Source organism: Mirounga leonina, unplaced genomic scaffold (assembly GCF_011800145.1).
Source record: "Mirounga leonina isolate KUSES-001 unplaced genomic scaffold, KU_Mleo_1.0 Mir_154, whole genome shotgun sequence".
Lineage (NCBI taxonomy): Eukaryota > Metazoa > Chordata > Mammalia > Carnivora > Phocidae > Mirounga > Mirounga leonina.
The window spans coordinates 26,634,269-26,657,382 of record NW_023270389.1 but is presented as its reverse complement, the minus strand read 5'-3'; the positions used below and the strand labels follow the sequence as shown (position 1 = coordinate 26,657,382).

Below are 23,114 nucleotides of genomic sequence, written 5' to 3'. Positions count from 1 at the left end.
AATCATTACAATTAATAAGACAGTTTGAAAAGTTTGCTGGAAACAACATCAATAACCAAATGCCAATGATATTATTATAAGTTAGCAACAATTAGCTAGAAAATTTAGTTTTAGAAAGGAGAAATTTGTAACAGTAATCAAAAACTTAAAAAATATAGGATAAATATAATAATAGATGTATGAGATTTTTAAGAAAAAAATCATAAACTTTTATTAAGATATATTTTAGAAGTATAAGCCAATAAAGAGATATGCCACATTTTTAGATTGGGAGACTCAGTATCATAAAGATGTCAATTCTCCCCAAATTGACCTATAGGTCAATGAGACTAATCAAAACCTGAACAGAATTTTTAATTGAACTTAGCAAGACAACTCTAATATGTACATGGAAAAGTAGGGGCCAGGAATAACCAAAATGTTCCTAAAACAGAGAGCATAGTACATAGAAGGATTTGCTCTACTGGATTTCAAGACTGATCATAAAGCTTTAGTAATTAAGTCAGTCAGGTACTGGGGCAGGGATAGAAACATAGATCAAGGAACAGAAAGATGACCATGCATATTTAGAAATCTATTTGTTAGTATGAAAAGAATAAATTATTCAGTAAATAATGCCAGGAATTTCCATATGGAAAAAAAATAGGAATAGGATCCCACCTCATAGTACACTCAAATGTCACTTTCAGAAGGATTAAAGACCTAATGATAAAGAACTATAAAACTTTTAGATGGCAATTTAGGAAAACAATCTTTTTGGTCTTAGACTAGAAAAGGATATCTTTTTTTTTTTAAGTTTTTTTTTTTTCCTCACCCAGCATGGAGCTCGAACTCACAACCTTGAGATCAAGAATCACATGCTCTTCTGACTGAGCCAGCCAGGCACCCCCAGAAGAAGATTTCTCAAACAAGATGCAGGACGCACAAACCATAAAGGATAAACTTTGTGAATTTAACTACATTAAGCAATACTCAAAGAATGAAAAGCCAAACCTCAAACTGGGAAAAGATACAGCAAAACCTGTAACTATCAAGGATCTGGGTTCAGAATATGTATAGAATCCCTACATTTCAACAAGAAAGAGACAACACGAACATGGGCAAGTGACACAACAGATTATTCACAAAAGAACAAACACAAATAGTTTGCAGACATAGAAAAATACTGAAATAATAAGTAAGGCAACGGGATCTTAAACCGAAGTGAGATGCCATTTATCACCTCTCAGAATGGCATAGAGTAGGGGGTAGGAATGGTGAGGATGGGGTGCACTAGGAACTCTGCAATGGTAGGGAGGAGTTGTACATACACTTTGGGAAAACATCTGCCTGCACCTAATAAAGCTGACTTTGCATGTGCCCCAAATTCTACACATATGTACCAACTGACATGCTCAGAAGTGTTCATAGCAATGTTGTCCACATGAGCCTCAAACTGGAAGCAACACCAATGCCTATTGACAGCAGAACGTATAAGTCATGGTTTAGACACCCAGTGGAATACTATACAGCAGTGAAAAGGAGTGGGTTCCAGCTAAGTGAAGATAAAATTGAGGCACAACAAACACCACACAGTATGTTTCTACATCGGTCAAAGACAGTCTAGACTAAACAATATCTTGTTTAGGAATATGCACACAGTCGGTAAATAAGAAAATGAGGGACTAAATAACCAAAATCTAGCTAGAGGTGTATAGGATTAGGGAGGGGTGCATCAGGAGCTTGGAAAGTACTGGTAATGTTGTGTTTCCTTACTTGGGTGATGGATTTATGGGAAATATGGAACATACATATTTTATTTTTTTATTTTTTTAAAGATTTTATTTATTTATTTGACAGAGACACACAGCGAGAGAGGGAACACAAGCAGGGGGAGTGGGAGAGGGAGAAGCAGGCTTCCCGCGGAGCAGAGAGCCCGATGTGGGGCTCAATCCTAGGACTCTGGGATCACGACCTGAGCCGAAGGCAGACACTTAACGACTGAGCCACCCAGGTGCCCCGGAACATACACATTTTAAACACTGTTTTGTCTACATGGTAGATTTCATAATTAAAACAAAATAAAAACAATAGAGTTTCAGCTCTCACTGCTTAGGTAGGGTGTGGCACATTTGGAAGTGGGTGCAGGTGGAGGTAGGGGGCTGTGGGCCCAACAAGAGAGCTGGGTCCCGGTTGGGAGAAGGGATGAGGGTTAAGTATTTGCCTGGGGTTCTGGCAGGTGTATTAGTCATGGTGGTAAATGCTATGAACATGCTCAGAGAGAAGGCCAGAGGGGCCTGTCCTTTATAGGGCTGAGTGGTCATCCCTGTTAGGTAGAGTGGCCAGACATTCATGGGTTAAGTCACATGAGGGATACAAAAATTCCTTTCAATTGATATTGCTCAAAGCTGATCCCACCAATAATACAAGCAGCATTTGCACTTGACTCAAAGGCCTGCTCCACACAGGGGTGCATCACCTAGTCTATAAGTAAGTGTTGGGGGGCTGGTGGGGCAGGCTGATGGGTAAAGGGAAAAAGTTTAGTTTAAAAAGTAGTATTTGCTGGGGCGCCTGGGTGGCTCAGTCAGTTGAGTGACCGACTCCTGATTTCGGCTTGGGTCATGATCTCTGGGTCGTGCGATCGAGCCCCACATTGGGCTCCTTGCTCAGTGAAGAGTCTGCTTGAGATTCTCTCTCTCCCTCTCCCTCTGTCCATCCTCCCCTCTTAAATAAATAAATAAAATTTTTAAAAACTTTTGTTTTAAGTAGTATTTGCTTTGGGGCTGGAGATCAAGCCTCATGGGGTGATGACAGACATCTGGGGGTTTCTTGTGAGAAGTTGGCATGGCTGAGGTTAAATGCTGGCGTCTGGGGATCTGACCACCAAACTGGGGTGGGATGAAAGGAAATGAGACCAGGAGACCAGGGGCCTGATAAAGGGTTTTGACTCTGTGTTCATAATGGAGACTCAGTTCTCTGGCCAGCAGAAGTGGTTGGTAGTTACTAAGCACAGGGAATGTTAGGATTTGATCCAAAATTTAGAAAGATTGAGCTGGTGGCTGTGTGGAGGTTGGCCAGGACAGGGGAGGGGCGGGAAGCAGGGAGACCAGTGAGAAGACCAGTGACAGGTGGCACTGGCCTCAGCTGACATGAGGACCATGGGTTGGAGCAGACCAGAGAGAGGCCATGGTTAATACTGTCCTGAGAATGAAGCTAGCACCAATGTAATACTGTGTATGTAGGTGGACTTGGGCTTTAGACACCCATGCAAGAGCTCATTCTGCCAAAAGGAGACTCTGATAAATTCTTTTTTTAAAAGATGTATTTATTTATTAGAGGGGGGGGAGGGGCAAAGGGAGAGAAGCAGATTCCCTGCTGAGCGCGGAGCCCATTACGGGGCTTGATCTCAGGACCCTGAGATCGTGACCTGAGCTGAAATCAGGAGCTGGATGCTTAACCGACTGAGCCACCCAGGCACCCCTCTCTGCTAAATTATTGACTTATCCGGCCCCCAAAAGGTAAAGAAAGAACAGAGAAGGGAGGAGGAAGGGAAGGCATGAGTGTTGATCATGAAGAGGAGGGGTTATCTCCACCTGACAGATGAGTTGATAAGGTTCTGTTTCTCTGCCTAAAGTCACACAACCAGTAGGTGGTGGAGCCAGAAGTCAGTTCTGCACTCCCCAAAAGGAAACTGCCACCCAGGACCCCATTCTGAGCACTTAGGAGGCTCCTGTCAAGCACGGATGTGGCATATTTCCTTGGAGTTGAGACCTCAAAGGAAGGGAATGTGTGCAAGAGCAGAACTGTGCCCTGGGCTGAAGAACAGATTTGTGAAGGCCTGAGGACAGGCAGGGTGTAGAAGTGGGGAAGTCATTTTTCTGGGGATCTGGTACTGGCTGTACTCAGGTAAAGGGTCAGGTCAAGTCCTCTCTCCCACCCATCCCCATCTCCAGCTGCCTGCCTGAGTGCCTCCCCCCCCCAAAAAACCCAGCTCGGGTGAGTGCAAGGCCAGATGGGCCATCAGGTGACGTGCAGATTTTCTTCAACCGGAATGATCAAGCTTTGACCCAAAGCTGCAAGGACCATTGGGATGGCTCAGGTATCCAAGTGGCTGCATGTGTGTGCTCTTTTGGCCCATCTTGGCCTCTGTAGGCCTCAGTTCTGCACTCAGAACTGGGTGAGAATCTGTCTTCGGTTTAAATTCCTGTAAAAATGAGGATAATATCGTCCCTGCCTCATCAGGCAAATAGGAGAAGTAGGTGACATAAGGCAAGGGAGGGGCCTGAAACAGGATTTATCTCAAAGTAAGCCCTCAACTCGGTACCTACCTGGGGTCTGGATTCCCATTTTCTTGCTGAGCCAAGAAAAAGCTCTTCTCTGCTGCCATCTAGTGTGAATTTTGGGAATGACACCTGAGGGGAGGGGAGTGGGAAAAGCTCTCCGGTGAGGTCACCTGGGCCCTGAAAACTGCTGGCTGGAAGGTGGTGAGACGTGACGCAAGGCCTGTCACGCCCAGAATGGGCCACCTTCTCGCCAGGCTCAGACCTCTGCATGCCTTATGCTACCCTCTCCTCTTGGCTTCCCCACCTCCCCAGTTTTGAACTAACAGTGTGCTTAGAGAGGCGCTGTAAGTCACCACACCCAGGGGCAGTGGGGTGTAAACCACAGATTTATTTTGCAAGTAAAAGAGGCATCCCAGGAGGGCCAGAACAGAAGGAACCATGGCTGAGAGCAGAACGCTTGGCTATGCAAAGACCGGAGAGGTCCGCAGGATTGCAGCCCCTGGGGAGAGCTGGGGAGGCAGGCCGTGGAGTGACCCCAGTGGCCTGGTGGCTGGGGCTCCAGAGGCCTCGGGCGCTCAACTCCACGTGCAGCATTTGCAGGAGGAGCTGAACACCAGGCTCCGAGGGCAGCTCTGCTGGAACAGCCTCCCCCCTACACAGCTGTAGTAGCTGCTCTGGTCCCGAGGGTTAGGGTAGAGTCCGTTGGCTTTGCCTTGGCAGAAGGCGTCCTGTTCAAGGCTGGGGCCACGCTCAGGTTCAGAAGGCCCGCGTGGTGTGGGGACTTCCGGTTCTGGCGTGCCTAAAGGCATATAGGGAAGACCTGGGGAAAGAGGGAAGATTCAGCCAAGTCTCCTCCAAGGGATCCCCACCCACAGGCAGAGAACAGCCCGACAACGCTATGCCCACGGCTGCGGCACAGCTCGATGGGCCACACGGGGGCCACACAGGTAAGAGGCAGTCGATGGCCATCCACCGTCTGCACAGACCAGCCATACACTGGCGAGGGCCCCCGGGGGTCTTGCACTGCAGGCTGAGTGCAAGCTTTCCGTCTGAAGAGAGGAGCAAGCTGTGGTTCCCAGGCTGAGGGCCCCCAGAGAGAAGCCCCGGTTACCGACACCCCCGACAGGCATTGCCACAATCAGAAAGGGGAAGAAGAGCCTGGAAAGAGAATGGTTTCAACAGTTTCCTTAGCCCTCAGGGGTGCATGAAATTTGGGAAATTGTAGTACTGGGACAAGGTTATTTCCTCAGAAGGAGCTGGGACCTAAAAAAAAAAAAAAAAGAAGGAGCTGGGACCTGCAGCTCAGGGCGGGGGTGTTGGTACCCTAGCCCCGAATTCTGCCTCTGGTCCCGGACCCCTTACTCACTCAGCTCCCGCTGTAGTGCCTTGATGAGGGGGTAGAGGCCCTGGTTACAGAAGAAGCCAGCGAAGTCATCCATGTCCAGCGCCCAGACCATGGCCCCGCCCAGGCCCTTCTGCTTCAGGTAGCTGGCCTATGCGGGGAGCGAGACCGCAGGTGGAGGAGTCTGGGGCAGCCCGGCCAGGCCCGCCCCAGAGCCTATCCTCTGGCTTCTTCATCAGAGACAGGGCTCTTGTTTCCAGCACCCCCAGGCCATGAGTGGTCCAGGCTCCTGGACACAGCCTTGGGCTAGAAGCCCAGGTAACCGAGTCCTGATCCCTACCAGGCATAAGTCATTCTAGAATCCTCCCGCCTCAACATGAGCATGGCCTGGGGTGGGCATGAGGGTGGAGGTGTGAGGAGTGGATGCGTGTGAACTTCCTTAGGTTCGAAGCTTTAACATCTCTGTCTTTTCTGGGCTGAGCTGCTGTGTTTGGGGGCACTGCCTGCTGGTTGTGATGAATCCAGTTACCATAGGGATGACGAAGCTTCCCCAGAGATCTGAACAATTTCCTGTCTTTAGGTCTTTCTCCTCCCTCGAGGGCCTTCTCTTCTCCACTAGATCCCCAAGTTGTCCCCAGGAAAGGGTTGTGTGTTCCCTTAAGGGGGTTTCCCTGTCCCCTAAGCCTGCCAGGGGGCCCTGGCATGAGGCAGGATGTTGGAAGAGAGGGCCGGTCTGGGGCCCGCCCACCTTCTCTGCTTTCAGACTTTCTCAAAGACCTTTCCACCATGACCCCTTCTCCTGTCTGTCTCCTCCAGCCAGGATCACCCTCCCTGCTCAATTCTCCCAGAGCCCTTGATCTACCCCTCTAGGAAGACCTGCCATTGTCTGCCCTGCATCAGAAGGGATGTGACTTGTCCAGATGAACAGGTGTGGGTGCCTCTGCAGGAGGTCACAGTCTCATGGGGGACAGAGGCATGGAAATACATAAATGCAGGGGAGGGGGTGGAGAGATGGGGTAACTGGGTGATAGACATTGGGAGGGTATGTGATGTAATGAGCACTGGGTATTATATAAGACTGATGAATCACAGACCTGTGCCTCTGAAACCAATAACACATTATATGTTAATTAATTGAATTTGAATTTAAAAATGTAAAAGAAAAAGAAAGACATAAATGCACTCGTTTTGAACCACCAATATTGGGCAAGAGTTGATGGTGGGGTGGTCATAGAAGTAAATCAAAAGGTCTATAATTTGAACATGCACCAAATATTGTCAATGAGCTGAATAAAAGGATACACCTCACTGTATTTCTCCTCTTCATATGTCTGTAGAATCTGCATTTTGTTAAATACAGATACAAGTATGTAATAAAATACAAATTCTTCCAAGAGTGGTACTCAGTGTAGAGCAACTTTTTGTGATCGTGTCTTTTCTTAATCAATAGGTGGTAAAAATACAAAATACTATCACAAGAAGATCTGTGACATGTTGAGATATTTTAAAGGAGACTCCTCTTTGAAGAGGTTCTGAATGTTATCATTCAGTGCTATTGACAGGCTCCGGCCTACCCAGGACCACCCCCCTCCCAGTAGAGCTGGGCCTCACCTTGGTTTTGAAGCTCTCCACATCATCGAAACCTACCCACTGGTTGCCTTGGAAGGCATAGGGTACCTTCTGGTCCTTGATTCTGTGCTCAATGGCCCCCTTCCAGGAGCAGACCTGTAGGAGCAGAGGGCAGAGCTGGGGAGGAGGCATTTGTGCCCCCTTGCCAAGAGGAGACTAGAGAGTGGAAAACTCCTGTCTGAGGGAGTCTGCAGGACCCGGGAGGTTCTAGATTGAGTGACCTAGAACCCTGGATTCAATGAGGCACTGGGGCTTAACGATAATCCAAGATGACAGATATGGGTGGAATTCACCAGGCCAGAATTTGCTATGCCTGACATCCTCATTCAGAAACTATGGGAGAGGTAGCACCCCCCACCCCACCCCATATTAGGGGTGGCTGTGGGTTCTCCTACCTCGTAGTAAGCCAGCAGCCCTCCCTGGTTGGTAAAGGGGCCAGGGGTTCCAGGCCCCGTGGCTGGGGCCCCTACTCCAGTGTCTGATGGGGAGGCCAGGGTGAAGGATCGTCCGTAGGTGGGCATGCCAAGGATCAGTTTGTTGGCAGGGGTCCCCCTCTGCAGCCACAGCTGCACAGCAGAGTCCTGGTGAGGGGCAAGGAGGGGCGGGGTTAATTCACCTTACCTCTGGCCTGGTTCTGGTCTTCCAAAGCTGGGGGCCTCAGAGAAGCTTCACAGTGTTCCAACCTTAGTAGTGTTCCAACCCTGGCCTGTCTTCTTTAGGTCCTGTCTTATATCCTTGACCCCAGAGAAAGAGAAGCTGCATGGCACTCCAGCCAAGAGCATGAGCTTTGGAGTCAGACAACCATTCACGGAGCCAATATTTATTCATGGCCCATTGTGAGCCTGGCTAGATGCTTGGGATGCGTCAGGGAACAAAGCAGCCGAGATCCCTGCCTGTCTCAGCAACTTACTACTTAACCTTGCTGAGCCTTGGGCTTCCTGTCTGTAACATAGAAACAACTAAAATTGCAAGAATTACAAGCTATGACTCAGGTATAAGGTCCAGCAAAACGCAGTAACGAATTGCTGTGATCACGCTGTGCTCTTTGCGGTCTGCTTCATTTATCTCTGTGTTCCTCGTGCCTAGAACAATGCTCGACACTTAGATGCTCAGACAGAAAGAACAAATGAGTACATGGTGTCCTCATGTGTCCCTGACCAGGGCCCTCCCCCTCACGTATGACTTGACGTGACATCCCAGCCTGTGACATGCGGAGGTACCCAATCTAAGGATGTGGAATAAATAAATAATGACGACTCCTCCCTCAAGCCAGGATTACGGGGTTCCCCCAGGAAGCTTTCTGTTCAAATCTAAGTCCTCCTGTTACTCCATACCCTCTTAGCACTTAAGTAAGGAACATTTTCACCTAATATATCCATATTTATTTCTTTTTGCTGGTCTACATGATTTATCTCTGATCAGACTGGACCTTTTCAAAGGCAGAGGGCAGGGACCCCTGCTGAGCTCTATAGCACTTTGTACAAGTTTGGACAAGTCACCTTCTGGCCAGAAGCAGTCCTGGGCACAGAGTGCAGAGAGTAGAAGGCCTCTTCGTAAGAGGAGAAAGGTCTCCCTTCCCCATTGGATCCAGGGCACACAGCCTGGAGAACACAGTGCTGGTGGGCTTTAGGGCCCTCGCCTCTCAGCTGAACGTCTCTGGGTATTTCCTGGCTGGGCTGGGCTGGCTTCCCCAGGACCCACAGTTTTCCAGATGGGGGTGCAGGGGCTGGGCTCAGTGTGAACTACGGATGCCTGACTCAAGTGCCCAAAGATGTGTCCCTTATTTGTGAAAGAGCCCCAGAAGTCTAAGATGTTCTACCCAAGCTGATACACTAAGATTCAGGCTCCTCAAAGTTAAAAAGCATTTTTATTTAAGGTCTTTTTTGTTTGTTTACTTTTTTAAAAGAAATAATAAGGTTATTCTTAATTTTTCAAATGCAGAGTGGGCTTATAAAAACCCTCTGGGCTGCTCTACCAGGGTGGGCCGCGCAGGAAACCTCCACTCACCCCAGCCTGAAACCACACCAGCCCTTTGCAGGGACTGGGATCAGGGTGGAGGGGGCCCTGCCCCGAGGGACATCTCCTGATGTGTTATCAGCTTGGGAAAGCTTCCACCTCCGGAAGCACCTTCAGAAGGTCAATTAGAGTGACCAGGAGGGAAAGTTTACCCATTATCTTGAAGGAAATGGGGTGGGGGGTATGAAGGAAGCAAGAAGCTATTTTCGCTGGACATTCAAGCTCAAAGACAGTCTCCCAATGAGTCACTGCTTTGTTTGATGTCGTTAAATTGGTTTGTTGTGTCTAATATCAGCCAGGATGCTACACAGAACTAAGGTTTCCCCCCGGAACTGACACAGGAGAAGAAAAGAAACAAGCGAAGAAACAGAAAGTCCTGGCTACTCTGTGCCCTGCTTGGTTACCCTGCTTTTCCTTTCCATTAGGGCCTCAAGGCTCAAAAGAGGCCAACTGGGGGCGCCCGGGTGGCTCAGTTGGTTAAGCATCTGCCTTTTGGCTCAGGTCATGATCCCAGGGAACTGGGATCAGGCTCCCAGCTCAGCGGGGAGTCTGCTTCTCCCTCTCCCTCTGCCCCCCCACTCCCCGGCTCTTGCTCTCTCTCAAATAAATAAATAACATCTTTAAAAAAATGGCCACCTGACAGGGCTTGTGGATGGGGAGTCCTGCCTCACCCCTGCAGCCACTCACCACGTTCAATTTGGCTGCTGCCCCGCTCTCCCCCTGCATCTTGTAGAGGGGGCTGTTATGTCCTGTGATCTTCTCATAAGAGCCATGGAAGTCGTAGGCCATGAGGCTAATGAAGTCCAGGCTCCTGCAAGAGGCGTGGAGAGAGGGGTGAGGGGCTAGTGAGCAGCCCCTCCTTGCTCCTTCCTGCCCTCACTGTGGGGCCGAGGACAGGCCCTCATGGTAAGAGGCAGGGGTGCAGGCTCACCCCTGGTGTGTAAGAGGTGATCAAACAGCACTCCCTAGTTCCCCCCACAAGCCCCCAATATTGAGGTCATTGTCATTCCGACTGCGGGGTTGGCGGCTCCCGTCTTTGGCATCCTTCCCACAGCAACCTCAGGGCACCTCGTGCCCTTACCATTTTGGAGGCAACTCTAGCCCAGTGTTGCTCAAACTTTCGTGTGCACATGAATCACCTGGGAAGCTCATTCAAATACAGGCTCTCATTTAGGAGGCCTGCGGTAGGGCCTGAGATCCTGCATCTCTAACAAGCCCGCAGGTGCACACTCAACGCTTTGGGGTGCCAGAATCCAGACGACTCGTCCTCCTGCCTTCACTCTTGCCCTCCCAGGGTGCTTGATGTTAAAACTGAGTTCCCGGGCGCCTGGGTGGCTCAGATGGTTAAGCGTCTGCCTTCGGCTCAGGTCATGATCCCAGGGTCCTGGGATCGAGTCCCGCATCGGGCTCCCTGCTCCTTGGGAGCCTGCTTCTCTCTCTCTCTCTCTCTCTGTCTCTCATGAATAAATAAATAAAATCTTTAAAAAAAAAAAAAAAACAACTGAGTTCCCAAGGGAAAGGGCAAGGATTCCAAAAGAGACTATCTGGAACACCGGAGTAGCTGACACAGTGAGCAGACCCTTCCTGGGTCAGCTGCTGGATGGCTGGTCTTTTCCAAAATGACACGTCGCAGGTGAGCACCTGCTTTACTCCTGCGGCAGCTCAGGCTGCAGTGGCCTCTCCCACCTCGGAGAGCACAGCTTCCTTACCGTCCGCCTGAGACTCACTGAGCAATTTTGTCCACCTCATATCCAGCATCTATGTACTTTCTCCCGGCCGGGACGGCTGCACTCAGAAGGAGGCGTTCCTTCCCCGAAGTCTGGGCTTCCTGCTGGAAGGCGACGGCCAGGTCCTGCAAGGGCAGCTCAGAGTGAGCACAGAGACAGGGACCAGACAGGCCCCTGGGGGCACCAAGCAGATGCTCACTCTCAGGAGTCTGAAAACCGACCACAGGGCTGGTCTGTGCTATGCTAACACACGAAGCAGTGGGCCCCAGGGACAGAGCAGCACCCACATGTCCTGTGAGGGCACCGGTGCGGGCCCCCCCTGGCCAGTGGGGTGACTCTCTTCCCCGCCCAGCCATACCTGCACCAGGGCTGTGAAGCGCTGCTTGTCTGAAGGAGGGCTCCCCCGGCTTCCTGGGTACTCCCAGTCAAGGTCAAGGCCATCAAAACCATGATTGCGCAGAAACTTAATGGCTGAGTCGACAAAGGTCTGACGGTTGTTGGCTGTCGCCACCATATCTGTGAACCTGTGGGGTGATGAAGGACAGTGTGGGCCTGCCTTGCTGACAGGGGGCCACTCTCTCCCTCAGACGCAAGCGAGAAACTCCTCAGGATATAGGTGGCTGGCCGTTCGGGCCGGGAGGATGCTGGGAGGGCTGCTTCCGAGGCTGCTGAGATATTTGCCGTGCAATTACCAGCCTGGCCTCGGAAAGAGACAACCCAGAAGTGTGTCCTGTCCCCAGGGCACATTGACTTGCCTGGAGCTCTGCCTCCCCGAATTCCCTCCACCAACCTACTGCCATGTCCCTGCTCAGGGAATTGTCCTACCCTGAATCAGAGCTGGCTGTCACCCCAGCGTGGAGGTTTAGAAAAGAGGAATCAGTTTCTAAAAGAACAGAGAGAAGTACAGCGAGGTTAGTGAGGATCTGGGTAACCCGAGAGCCTGCTGCCCTCATTCCCTGGTGGGTTAACACGGTCATTTTCTTCAAACTCACATTCGTAAAATGCTTGTGCTATTACTAGTCCAGAGCTCCTCGAAATCCCGAGCTGCCCGAAGAACCCCCTCTCCATATCCTCCTGATTCCCAGGATCGCTCCAAGAAGTGTCTCAAGGTTTCTGATCCTATTTTACTTGGTTTTCTATTGATTTATTAATTTAATTAATAGCAGCAGTTCTTAAGTGGGTCTACGTGCTGGGATCCCCAGGCTAAGAACCCCTGTATTCCAATAAAAAATCTGCATATAAAGAGTATTTGGGGAAGGTGGGTCATAAATTTCATCAGGTTTTCAAAAGGGCTCATGATCCAAAAAATTTTAGAAATGGGATGCCTGGGTGGCTCAGTCGGCTAAGCGTCTGCCTTCGGCTCAGGTCATGATCCCGGGGTCCTGGTCGAGCCCCGCATCAGGCTCCTTGTTCAGCAGGGAGCCTGTTTCTCCCTCTGCCCGCCACTCTCCCTGCTTGTGCTCTCTCTCTGACAAATAAATAAATAAAATCTTGAAAAAAAAAAAGAAAACAAAAAAGTTTTAGAAAGAGCAGTTTAGAACTTTGGGAACCTTATATTCTGGACTTTCTAGGAAAAGTCTAGGTTCAAATATCTCATTCCATTGTCTCCATAATTCCTCAGAAATGTCCCAGAAATGCCAATATTTTGGGCACCCAAGCTCACTCTCAGAAGTGGAACAAAAATTCTCAGATAAGATATCCTGTTTCAGAGCTCCAGAAATATAGACACTACATGTTGTCTGGGATTAGCTGGGACTCTCCCTCTACCCATTTCTTGGAGGAAGAGACTGAAAACTGGAAAGAGGCCAGAATCTCTCCTGCGCTCCTGGCAAGACTGGATGTGTAACAGTCTGGAGCTGAGCCCCCTCCACAGCCCTCCGAATGAGGTACCAAGAGCCCAAGAGGAAGGTCAGCCCCCAGAGTCCAGGCTCCCCTCCCGACTCCCTCACCCTGACTACACTTCAGCCTGGCCTGATTCCCTGACCAGGGCTCTCCCTTGCCAGTAAGTCGGGTCTCCACCCAGTGGCTCTGCCATACAAGTACCCACGGCCAACTCACTTTTGGGTGCCGAAGTTCCAGCCCCCAATGGCAAGCAGCGTCTTCAACTTGGGATTCCTAGGAAAGACAACACAAATGCTGGAATTGACAGAACTGAATGCCTAGCCAGCTCCTAGGGCTCACCTCACTGATGGGGAAAGCAAGGGGTGATGGGTGCCCTGATGGGCGCTGATGGGGTGGGGGTTGTGTAAATCCCTATGCACAGAGCCTGGATGGGGGAGCTCTAGATTGGGAAAGAGAAGGCATGTTCCTGCCTTCAAGGGCCTCCCATCTGGCTGGGGATATATACAGACAAAGAACTCAGGAAGCAGAGATAAGGGCAGATCCACAGAGTGGCTTTGTCAAGGTGGCGATAACACCTGAGCTAAAGGATGGATAGACTTTAGGAGGAAGAAGGGCATGCATACCCAGCAGAGGGAAACAGTTTCCCAACCCAGATCCCACTTAGACCTAAACTGGAAGGGCCCTTAAGAGTCCCTCTCTACCCGTACATCTTCCATATAAGCACAGGAAAGCCCAGAGAGGTGATGCAACTTGCCCAAAGCCACACAGCAGGTCTGTAGCTGAATTGCAGCCCTGGGGAAGATTTCTGACTCTGAAAAGAGGTACCTGCCTTCTCTACCTCCCATCCCCCTCCAGAGCAGCTCACATCTTCTTCAGGCCATTGAACTCCTGGTACAAGGCCTCGTCATTCCACTCTATAGAGCTGAGCTGGTGGTTCTTCATGCCCGCAAAGGCATAGACAAGGTGGGTGCACAGGTTTGGGTCCACATCCTTGGGCAAGAAGCAAGCGACCCCCTGTCTGTACTGGGCCCAGTTGGTGAAGTAGCAGACCAGCTTTGCAGCAGAGCCTGGCCATTGGGGACAAAGAAAAGAAATGGCAGTCATAAGGGTCTGCTGAGGACTGGCATCCTCCACCCCGGGGCAGAACCTACATAATGCCAGAGAGTGTTAACTATGACTCTTGACCTGCTGAAGCCAGGGAGGCAGAACTTTCAAAATGCGGCTTGGGATACTTCAGAAGTTTCATTAAAATGCAAATACATGAAGTAGCAGAGAAGAGGCCTCAGTTACATGCCTGCGTTTATGTTTTAGTCTTGCTTTAAAAAAGTTTTATTTCTTACAGAGAATCTATGTTTGTTAATATCGCTGATAAGGTTCTAATGAAGAGCTTGTTTTATCTAGGAAAAGGCAGCTTGTTTCTGGAATCCCCAGAAAGTTTGGGAACTTTGGGGGGGGCGGGGCGTCTGTTCCTAGAAGTTTGATCTAGCAGTGATGGCCCCCACAGAGGTCAGCGTTATGCTAGGTTGACCAGATAACCAGACAGCGAGAAGGCTGATTTTTATTCCTGTATCTGTCAGAAATGCACTTTGGGCCGATTGCTTCTTCAGCTCTGGCCCAGGGTCCCCACCTGAAAATGAGGTTTGGTCTCTGAGGTTTCTTCCAGAACTTGTGGTCTATGAGGGTGTGGTCTGCACGAGCCAATATTTTATGCCAGGGACTTGGCAGAATCGTGGGTTTGTACTGGAGCACATCTATGGCCAGTGTCTAGACCTGAGGACTTCCTTTAGCCCTGACAGGGTCTCTCTGCAGTCCCCTCTGCCTTCCATGTGGCCAGTGAGAGGTCAGGGGAGAGGGAAGGGGGTGCAAAGTGTCCACTGGAGGCTGTGTGGAAACCCAGAGCATGAGGGGCTGTCTGAGACTCCCCTGAGCAGACCGATGGCTCCTGAAGGAGAAGCTAGAGTCCTTGGGTCGTCACTGGCTCTAACCAGAGGCTACTCAGGAGTAGAACTTGCCAGTGGGGGCTGGGAATGTAGCCTGCAGTGATACAGGAGGAGGAGGATTGGTGAACTCCTCAAAGCAAAGGGTTAACCTGGGGAACAATACATCCTAGGACTGACCATCTAGGAGGAAGCCTGGAGGCTCTTCTTACATCATACCCTGTTATATCAAATATCGTGCATGGATTTTTGTACTAGAGAGGCAATAAAATGTGGTGGTTAAGAGCAGGGTCTCTGGAATTTTAAAGCCTGGGTTGAAATCCCAACTCTGCCATTTTCCAGCCAGGTTACTCAGCTTCTTGCTCCATACCATGAGAACGATCATCGTTTCTACCTCAAAGGACTGTCGTATGGATAAAGAGTTAAGATATTAAATACTCAGAACGTTGCTAGCAGATAGCAAGCTCTGTTCTAAGTGCTTTACATATATTAACCCTTGATTCACGCAAGACTCTGTTAATATATATACCATATATATACCAATATATATACCATACCGTAAACCCAGAAGTAGCTTGGATTTAGGCTTTTGGAGCAATCTTCAACCTTTCTTCCCCATGTTTATTATTTCTGTGGCCTCAGGCTGTTGCCTCCGGGGAGACCAAGAGGAGAACTATTTGTCTAATGTCACAGCCCAGCCTCAAGATGAGGGTCTGAGGAGCCAGCCTGACACACAGGGAGTGGGGTGGGGTGGGAAGGGAACCCCAGAATCCAAGTTGCTGAGCATCCCCCAGAGATCTCTCTCCTGTCTGACACGGGAAGTAGCCCTTCCTGGCTCCCCTGAGCCCTACATGCCATCAGTCCAGCAGAGTATGTTGTCTAGGTGGAGCTTAGGGCCTGGGATGCGGAGCTGGGTAAGACTTGAGCTCCTTCCCTCCAGGAGCTCACTGCCTGGTCGGGGAGACATCTATGCCAATAATCAGCAACACTGACATACATACTGGGAAATGTGTTCAGCTCTGTGAGAGCACAGAGGTTGGAGCAAGTGACCTCAGGAAAGACCTGAGAGAGCTTGACAGTGAAGCTGGCCCCATGGACATGCAGTTGGGCTAGTAGGTAAGGCAGCGAGAACTTTCCCTGAAGGAATGGCAGGGCTGTTCGCGGCACAAGGACACTTGCATGGGGCTGAGCTTTGGAGGAGAAGCCCCACGGAAATCTGGCAAGAGCTCTTGATGTGGGGGTGGGGGTGGGGGTCGGGGTTGGGGAGTGAGTGGGGAAGACAGCAGAGCCCAGGGAAGGGGCTGAGGGGATCCAGGCCTGGCCTCAAGAAGGTACCATTTACCCTCCCCGCCTCCAAGAAAAGGGGGCTTCCAACTCTTGATTTCAGCTCAGGTCTTGATCTCAGGGTCATGAATTCAAGACCCACATTGGGCTCCACACTGGGTGTGGAGCCTACTTCAAACAAACAAACAAACACAAAACAAAACAAAAAACAAAAAAGAAAGGCTCCACTTACCCCATTGGATTGCCAGCAGAACTATCAGACCTAAAGCAGCACAAGAGAGAAGGCAGAGGTTAAGAGGTCATTGGTATTTTCCCTGGACCCTATCTGCCTCTTGAGGCCTGGGAGGTAGAGACGGTCAGAGAGGGGTAGGCCCAGGTTGGTTTCCTCCAAATCAAACTTCTTTTGTCCAAAAGGGACCCAGGAGGGCGCTGTGTCCATCCCTTCACCCCAGCCAGACAGCAGGGGCCCTCCCTGGCCTGGACTAGTCCCAGAGCTGATGGAAGTTTCTGCGAACAGAGGCTGCCCCTCCCTAGAGCATCAGTATTTAGGAAGATTCTAGGAAAACCCCAACTCGTGAGGAGAGAACGTTTCTTTTGGAACAAGCAGAAAACCTGTCCTGGGGCTGGTGAGAGCCAGTGTGGAAGGGCTAGGTCAGAGATGCCACCTCTCGGTGAGCCCTCTGCACCTCTGTTTACCCCCACTAGTTCCCTACTGCCTGCTGCTTTCCCGCTGCACCTTGAGTTACCAGCATCCTTGGAGACCTAGGGCCCAGCAGGACTCCTTTAGAAAGATTTATTTCACCGTTCTGGTGACCTTGCATTTTCCTGCTCACCTAATAGAACCTGTCTGAACACTTGCAAGGACACCCAAAGTCATGGCCTCCAGGCTGCCCTCTGTCTTGCAGGACAACCAGCACGGGATTAGGGAAGAATCTGTTGGCAGTGGGCATCCCTTGGAAAAGGCCAAAAGCAGAAACCTAAGAACATGGGAAAGATAAAACCACCCACTGCAGTGGTGTTTGCTGACTCTGGGCTTGCAGGACAGGAGGAGGAAAAGTCCATTTCAGCCTGTTGAGAAAAGCCTCTCCTTGCAGCACGAAGTCTCTTGGATTGAAAGAGTCCAGGGGGACCCCACAGGAATGGAGACAGCACCAAGAAGCCCCCTAATAACCACATCCTCACCTCCTCACAGCTCCCCGGGCCCAGCCCACTCTCCCGGACGGTGCCTACTCACCTGCCCAGGCCATGGACTGTGCCACCAGCTCTCTAGACCTGCTCTCCTTTTATCAGGCTGCCCTGATCCACCGTAGCCTGGACTGTTGAAATTAGGCGGTGGCGGAGTGGGGAGAGAAGGGCTGGGGTGTGGCTAGGGTGTCACGTAGCATGGATTGGGCAAACCTAACGCAATGGCCTTTGGCAATCTTTGGTTTTCTGGAATAATCACAGAGTGTAAACTGTGCCCTTGGCATGACCAAAACTGGGAGGCAGCGAGAGGGAAGCAGGAAGTGTTTCTAAGCATCCTGCTGGACAAGTACGGTTCTCATCTCCTCGGTGGGAGTTGGTGAAGACTGTGAGTGACCTATAACTTAATGGGCTGGGGAGGAAGAGGAATGATTCACAAGTCAGGGGAACTGGGCTCTTGACCAGCCTGCTTGCTTGCTTCTCCACTGCCTCCTCTGGAATTCACTTGCCCTCTCTGTAAGATGATGGGGTTGCAAATATAATATGTATTTTATGAAAGTTCTATTTTATTACCCTCTACGTGATAGTAATATATTTTATATTCATTGAATGAGAAAAATACCTAATGACAAATGGCAACTATGAGCTTAGTAGTAGTTTTAAATGCTTTGGTTTTCTTTGTCTTTTTTAATTTTTAATTAATTTTTAATTTTAATTTTTAATTTTAATTTTTTTTTTAATTTTTTTTAAGTAAGCTCTATACCCAACGTGGGCTTGAACTCACAACCCCGAGATCAAGAGTCACATGCTCCACTGACTGAGCCAGCCAGGTGCCCCTTGAATGCCTTGTTTCCTATAAATTATATATATATTAATTTCCTACAGCTGTTTTAACATATTCCCACAAATCTGGGAGGCTTAAAACAACAGAAATTCGGGGCGCCTGGGTGGCTCAGTTGGTTAAGCGACTGCCTTCGGCTCAGGTCATGATCCTGGAGTCCCAGGATCGAGTCCCGCATCGGGCTCCCTGCTCTGCATGGAGTCTGCTTCTCCCTCTCCCACTCCCCGTTTGTGTTCCCTCTCTCGCTGTGTCTTTCTCTGTCAAATAAATAAATAAAATCTTAAAAAAAAAAAGATTAAAAAAAAAAAAAAACAGAAATTCATTCTCTCTCAGTTCCAGAGGCCAGATATCTGAAACCCAAGGTGTTGGCAGGGCCATCTGTCCTCTGACGTTTCTAAGGAAGAATCTTTCCTTGCACCTTCCAGCTTCTGATGGCTTCTGGTATTCCTTGGCTGGTGGTGGCATCACTTTGACCTCTGTCTCATGGCCTTTCCCCTGTGTCTCTGTGGTTCTTCTGGTACCTCTTACTAAGACACATGTCATTGGATTTGGGGCCCACCCTAATCTAGGATGATCTCATCTTGAGATTCTTGCCTTAATTACATCTGCAAAGACCCTTATGCCAAATAAGGTCACATTCTGAGCTCTTTTTTGGGGGGGGTGGCATGGGGAGGAGTACCGTTCAACCCACTGTAGGACCTAACCGTGTTCCTGTTACTGATTCTGTCTGCAGACAATGTCTGGTGAGTGCATGAACTCCAGGGTCCCAGGTGAAACTTGGCAGCTCTTAGGTGATCAGATCTTTGATCCTTGACCTTAATATCAGTGGCCTGGATGGCTGAGTGGGAAAGTCTGGTGGCAGCAGGTTCTGGGGTCAGGTTGCCTAGTTTTAATCCCAGCTCTGCCATTTACTATCTGCACAACCTCGAGCCAGTTCCTTAACTTCTCTGAGCTCCAGTTTCTTCATCTGTGAAGTGAAATCCTCAGAGGATTATTGGGAAGACCCTACATGTTGGCAGGTCCTGGTTCTGCCCTGTGTGTGTCAGAGCTCAGGGCCCTGGTAACCTCTGTGAGGTCCCTAAGAGGGTGAGACCTTGGTACCCAGATGGGCAGGCCCTGTGTCCTCGCTTTCCCTGAGGCAGCCATGGCCTCTTTTTTTTTTTTTTTAAGATTTTTATTTAGTTATTTGACAGAGAGAGACACACAGCGAGAGAGGGAACACAAGCAGGGGGAGCAGGAGAGGGAGAAGCAGGCTTCCCGCGGAGCAGGGAGCCCGATGCGGGGCTCGATCCCAGGACCCTGGGATCATGATCTGAGCTGAAGACAGACGCTTAATGACTGAGCCACCCAGGCGCCCCAGCCCTGGCCTCTTCTTTGGTCATTTCTGTTCCCTTCCCTTGGGGATCCATCAAAGGAGCCTGCTCAGGGTCCCCTGAGATCTACAGAGGTGCCTCAGCTCCTGGGATGCGAGCGAGAAGGGGAGGGTGAATGCATGAGCGAAGACTGCTTCTCCAGAGAGGCCGGTGGCCTCCTTCACTTGCCTGCCACCCCCACAAACACAACTGAGCTGTCAGCTTGGAGCTTCTGTGACTCAGCTTCCTGTCCCCAGGAGGACCCTGAACAGCAGGGGCCCAGCGTTCTGAGTTGCTCCAAATACCCATCTGGCCCAACTCATGTAGGGTCTCCACTATACCCAGTAGCCCACCATTAGCATCGTTACCTTGGTGAATGCAGCTGATTCTCCTCCTCCTCCTTCTTCTTCTTATATTGTTTTCTTTTTTGTTCCAGACCATTTCTTCAAAGGCAAGTCAGTAGGAACCTATTATATGAAACAAGCTCCTCTAAGTTCCTCTGGGAAGAATCTGGTGAGGGTCGGGGGCTCCGACTCTCGTGCTCTCGACTCTAAGATCAGCATGTCCTCCACACCAGCTCCCACGGCACCCCTGCGGGGGAGGGACTTGCCTTCAGCGGGGACACTGGCAAATGCAACTATGTGCGCTATTTCCTAAAAACCAACAAGACATGTCATAGACTTTGAAATGCTAAAGGCATTTCCATTAAAATAAGTCATAAAGAAAGCTTGAAGGCTATCACCACTGTAGCTCAGTGTTGTTTTACAAATTTTGCCTATTATAGGGGCACCTGGGTGGCTCAGTCAGTTGAGTGTCTGACTCTTGATTTCGGCTCAGGTCATGATCTCAGGGTCGTGGGGTCGAGCCCCATGTCGGGCTCCACACTCAGTGGGGAGTCTGCTTTGGATTCTCTCTCTCCCTCTCCATCTGCCCTTCCTCCCGTTCCCACTCTCTCTCTCTCTCAAATAAATAAAAATAAATAAATCTTTAAAAAAATTTTTGGCTATTATACTAAGAAAAGGGGAAAATATATATAGTATATGAATGATATAATTGCCAGTAGTTGTAGATATGTTTGGGTATCTACAAAACCCTTCTGTTTTCTAGACTCTCAAAAAAAATAGACCAGGAATAAAACAGAATTTGCTGGATTTAAGGTGAATTAATAGCTTTTCTCTGTATTAGCAGAAACCAATTAGAATTAGAAACGGGGGCAAATGTGTGATCTACGGAAGTGTCAAAAGCTATAAAACACTTAGGACTAAATTTAATAACAATAAATTTGATAGTAAAATCTACAAAACTTATTGCAGGACAAAAACAAGATCCAAACATGTGCCTGCACAGGGAAACTATATCATTAAAAAAATATCAATTCTCCTTAGGGCGCCCGCGTGGCTCAGTCGGTTAAAGCGTCTGCCTTCGGCTCAGGTCATGATCCCGGGGTCCTGGGATCGAGCCCCGCATCGGGCTCCCAGCAGTGGGGAGTCTGCTTCTCTCTCTCCCTCAGCCGCTCCTTCCCGCTTATGCACTTTCTCTCTCTCTCAAATAAATAAATAAAATCTTTAAAAAAATGTCGATTCTCCTCAAGTTAAAAAAAAAGATAGTAATGATGAGGGACATGCTATACAAAACTTACTATAAATCCATTGGGATCAAAACATGGAATTGGGGGATGCCTGGGTGGCTCAGTTGGTTAAGTGACTGCCTTCGGCTCAGGTCATGATCCTGGAGTCCCGGGATCGAGTCCCACATCGGGCTCCCTGCTCAGCGAGGAGCCTGCTTCTCCCTCTGACCCTCCCCCCTCTCATGCTCTCTCTCATTCTCTCTCTCAAATAAATAAATAAAAATAAAAAACAAACCCTTTAAAAAAACAAACAAACAAACAAAAAACATGGAATTGGCACCAGGGCAGACAAACAGAGGTAGATCTGAGCATATATGGAAAACATATGTCCAACAAAGGCAATGTTTCAACTGGGCAGGAAAAAGATGTTTCATAAATGCCAATGACTTAATTGTCTACCAAACTGGAAAGAATCAAGGTTGGGTGCCCCCCCACACCGTATATAGTAGTGAGGACAGGGGTAAGGTGAAGGGGTGCCCTGGAAGTAAAGGGGGTGGCCAGAACCCAGCCAGAGAGGGCGAGGGGAGGCCGGGGGAGTGGTGTTTGAACAGAGCTTCGAGAACGAGTAGTGTGGCAGGCAAAGGAAGGCAGGATGGTTTTGGCAAGCATACCGGATATTCAGTGATGGGTCGTCTCAGACAAAACAGCCCATGATGCTGCAGGGACAGTAAGACAGCCTCCCATCAGTTGAGAAGCACCGACCGAGGAAAGCAGGCTGGGGGTGATCTCTGCTAAGGGGCCCTAAGGGGGAGGGCACCAGACATGCCAGCAGGGGAGGAGGGGGCTGCGTTGCTTTACCAACCTGGACTTCTTCCGCAATTGTGTCTCAGACTAGGTAGGGTACATTTGAGGCTGACCTGATAGGCCTGACCTAAACTGCAAAATATCAAGGAATAGAAAGCTACAGCTTGGGGGGTCGAGTCCTGGGAAGCAGAAGACAGGCCCATGTCCTGTGAAGCCCAGGGAGTGACCCAGAACACCCACCCGTGAATTTCTAACTCAAGCAAACAGGTCTCGGCCTCCAGTGCAGGTGACCCATGTCTAAACTGAAAGATCCCTGGTACCTTCAGCAAGCTCTAATCAACCGCATGCCATGCCTCTGCTCCTTGGCCTTCTCCCTCCCGGGGCAGCCTTCCTGGCCGCCCACATCTTACAGGGATCCATCTGAGTCAAGCCTTGCCTCCTCCCCAGTCATGCTGGTCCACACCAACTCCTGCCATCTGGGAGCCATTCCTTCCACCCAGAGCAGGAAGACACCCTGCTTGGAGACCGACAGGCCTGGGTGTGCCTCAGTGGATCTCCCAAGAGATGACATCAGGGGGCTTTATACCCTTTCTTCCATCCCCACTGGCTTCTCTCACCCTCTCTCAGCCACACCTCCCCCACCCAAAAAAACAAATTCAAGTTAAGGCCAGTGTGTTTGATACACAATAAAACTTCAAGATAAACCCCCAGCCCGCCCCACCCCAGAGCAGACTCTTCTACAGAAATTCTGAAGCCTGCTCTGGTTCACACACATCCTGGTTGTCTGAGCCGGGGTGAGTTACAACCTCTCCAAGCCTCTGTTTCTTCATCTGCAGAATGGACTCAACACTACCTATCTTCCTGGTGAAGTGAATCGAGTAGAGAACGTGTGGAAGGGCTTATAAGGGACCGAGCACCAACCGGATCTTATCATGAGACCCCGATCACAATGGGCAGTGTCACACTGTTCTGCCCTTGCCGCCGGCTGGCATCCCATCTGGGTCGCTGCACCGTCCCCAGCCAGGCGGGCCCGGGCCTCTCCCCCAGACACCGCTCTGTACCTCCCTGTGCTGAGCATGTGAGGAGCCTTCACATAAGTCCGTTAACTGCTTCTTCCCACATTCCAGACAGTTCTTTCCCACCACCCAGCCGGTTCCTCCAGGCACCCAGGAAGTACCCCTGATCCGCCCTTTTCCCCCATCCTCACATGACCGGGTGCTACGAAGAGTCCTCCCTCCTGTTCCATCTCCTCCGCCACCCCCAAGCCCCGTCAGCTCTCGCCCTGTCCACTGGAAGCCTCATAATTGTCCCCCCTCCTTCCTTCTCTTG

The 23,114-nt window shown here is 49.9% G+C and overlaps 1 protein-coding gene across 3 annotated transcripts; it reads right to left on the bottom strand.

The window, feature by feature from the left end:
• Positions 1–4,630: 4,630 nt before the first annotated feature.
• On the bottom strand, positions 4,631–17,380 carry CHIT1 (chitinase 1). Of its 3 annotated transcripts, none has more exons than XM_035010277.1 (11): positions 17,274–17,380; positions 16,272–16,301; positions 13,684–13,885; positions 13,035–13,091; positions 11,335–11,500; positions 10,977–11,101; positions 9,937–10,060; positions 7,629–7,814; positions 7,216–7,329; positions 5,629–5,755; positions 4,631–5,082 (listed from the first exon to the last, which is right to left on the bottom strand). In XM_035010277.1, the coding sequence occupies exons 1-11, from the start codon at positions 17,284–17,286 to the stop codon at positions 4,838–4,840; spliced, it is 1,389 nt and encodes a 462-aa protein (XP_034866168.1). In that variant the 5' UTR covers positions 17,287–17,380; the 3' UTR covers positions 4,631–4,837. The 3 variants fall into 3 exon arrangements, with proteins under 3 accessions (XP_034866168.1, XP_034866169.1, XP_034866170.1); XM_035010279.1 differs by having other exon boundaries at positions 4,832–5,525; XM_035010278.1 differs by lacking the exons at positions 13,035–13,091; positions 13,684–13,885; positions 16,272–16,301; positions 17,274–17,380 and adding an exon at positions 11,802–11,968.
• Positions 17,381–23,114: the final 5,734 nt, after the last annotated feature.